This window comes from Myotis brandtii, unplaced genomic scaffold (genome assembly GCF_000412655.1).
Source record: "Myotis brandtii unplaced genomic scaffold, ASM41265v1 scaffold2638, whole genome shotgun sequence".
Classification (NCBI taxonomy): domain Eukaryota; kingdom Metazoa; phylum Chordata; class Mammalia; order Chiroptera; family Vespertilionidae; genus Myotis; species Myotis brandtii.
The window spans coordinates 6,956-8,594 of NW_005360041.1; the positions used below are offsets into that span (position 1 = coordinate 6,956).

At 49.9% G+C, this 1,639-nt stretch overlaps 1 protein-coding gene across 1 annotated transcript in view; it reads left to right on the plus strand.

The window, feature by feature from the left end:
• The first annotated feature begins 526 nt into the window (after positions 1-526).
• LOC102247366 (zinc finger protein 345) overlaps positions 527-1,639 on the plus strand; it is an 11,160-nt gene continuing 10,047 nt past the window's right edge. The window contains exon 1 of the mRNA XM_014541131.1: positions 527-626. Coding sequence (XP_014396617.1) covers positions 527-626 — 100 coding nt within the window. The remainder of the gene's footprint in view (positions 627-1,639) is intronic.

Here is a 1,639-nt window from a genome sequence, read left to right on the forward strand (position 1 = left end):
TCGATGTTTCTCTCTCATCGATGTTTCTAACTCTCTATCCCTCTCCCTTCCTCTCTCTAAAAAATCAATAAAATATATTTTTTAAAAACAACAACAACAACAAAACAGACCTAGGATCTGGATATACTGTCCGGGCCAGGGAGGGGGCAAGCATGGTGGATGGCATTAGGCTCACGGCATCCCGTCCCTATGAGAAGAGTTCAGAGCAGCAGGTATTGGGGCTGCAGCAGAGAGAAGAGGGCAGGGCCTGGGGTCCACAGGGGAGCATGTGGGGTCCACAGAGCAGCCTCGGGGGAAGGAGGGGGAGGCAGGGCAGAGACTAGTCCACGTCCCCGGTGAGACGGTGAGAGTCTTACCCAGAGACGATGCAAGGGCCAAGTTCTCCAGCATCACCTCCTGGTACAGGCCTCTCTGAGCCTCGTCCAGGAGCCGCCACTCCCGCCGGGAAAAGTACACGGCCACGTCGTCAAAGGTCACGGGGTCCTGTCGAGATGGGGACAGAGGAAAAGGGAACAGAGTGTGAAACATGGCGGACAACGTGGACCAGCAACAAACTACGAAAACTGTAGAAGAGCCCCTGGATCTTATCAGGCTCAGCCTGGATGAGCGAATTCATGTGAACACTGGTGGCCCGGTGCATGAAATTTGTGCACTCAGGGGTCTCCCCGCCCATCCCCACTGCTGCGCACACAGCCTGCTGATTGGTCCTTATGTGAGGGCGGCCCGGCCAATTTGCATATTACCCTATTATTAGTATAGATAGATGAGAAATGACAGAGAGCTTTGAGGTAGATGACATGCTTATGATCATCATTTAAATATGACATTGGGAGCCCTGACCAGTTTGGCTCAGTGGCTAGAGCGTTCGCCTGTGGACTGAAGGGTCCTGGGTTCGATTTCAGCCAAGGGCATGTCCCTTGGTTGCGGGCACATCCCCAGTGGGGGGTGTGCAGGAGGCAGCTGATTGATGTTTCTCTCTCATCGATGTTTCTAACTCTCTATCCCTCTCCCTTCCTCTCTGTAAAATATCAATAAAATATATTTAAAAAAAAAAAGAAAGAAAGAAATGGCCAAGCCCTGGCCGGTGTGGCTCAGTGGATGGAGTGTCAGCCTGCGGACTGAAGGGTCCCGGGTTCGATTCCGGCCAACGGCACATGCCCGGGTTGCAGATTAGATCCCCAGTGGGGGGCGTGCAGGAGGCAGGAGGCAGCAATGGATGATTCTCTCTCATCATTGATGTTTCTCTCTCTCCCTCTCCTTCCTCTCTGAAATCAATAAAAATACATTTTAAAAAAAGAAAAGAAATGGCCAAGGATCCTTCTGCTCCGGAAATGAGTTTATTTGCGCGGAACTCACAAACCCTCAAGCTAAGTGGCATTTTAATTTTTTCTCCAACCCTTCCAATCAATGTGCTCCCCAAAACGCAGCCCTCTTTTCTAGGAGTTGCTTTGCTCCATTGCTTTTTTACCTCAGAGAATTTCTGATTTTTAAAAAAATTTAAATTAAATTTGATGTTTTCTTAGGAAAAAAAAAAAAAAGATGGGGACAGAGGAAACCATACACTTTGTCTTTATGAAACTCTCCCAGCCCATCCCCTCTCACACCTCCCTCCAGAGCGGCCTCCCTCTGAGGGGACCCC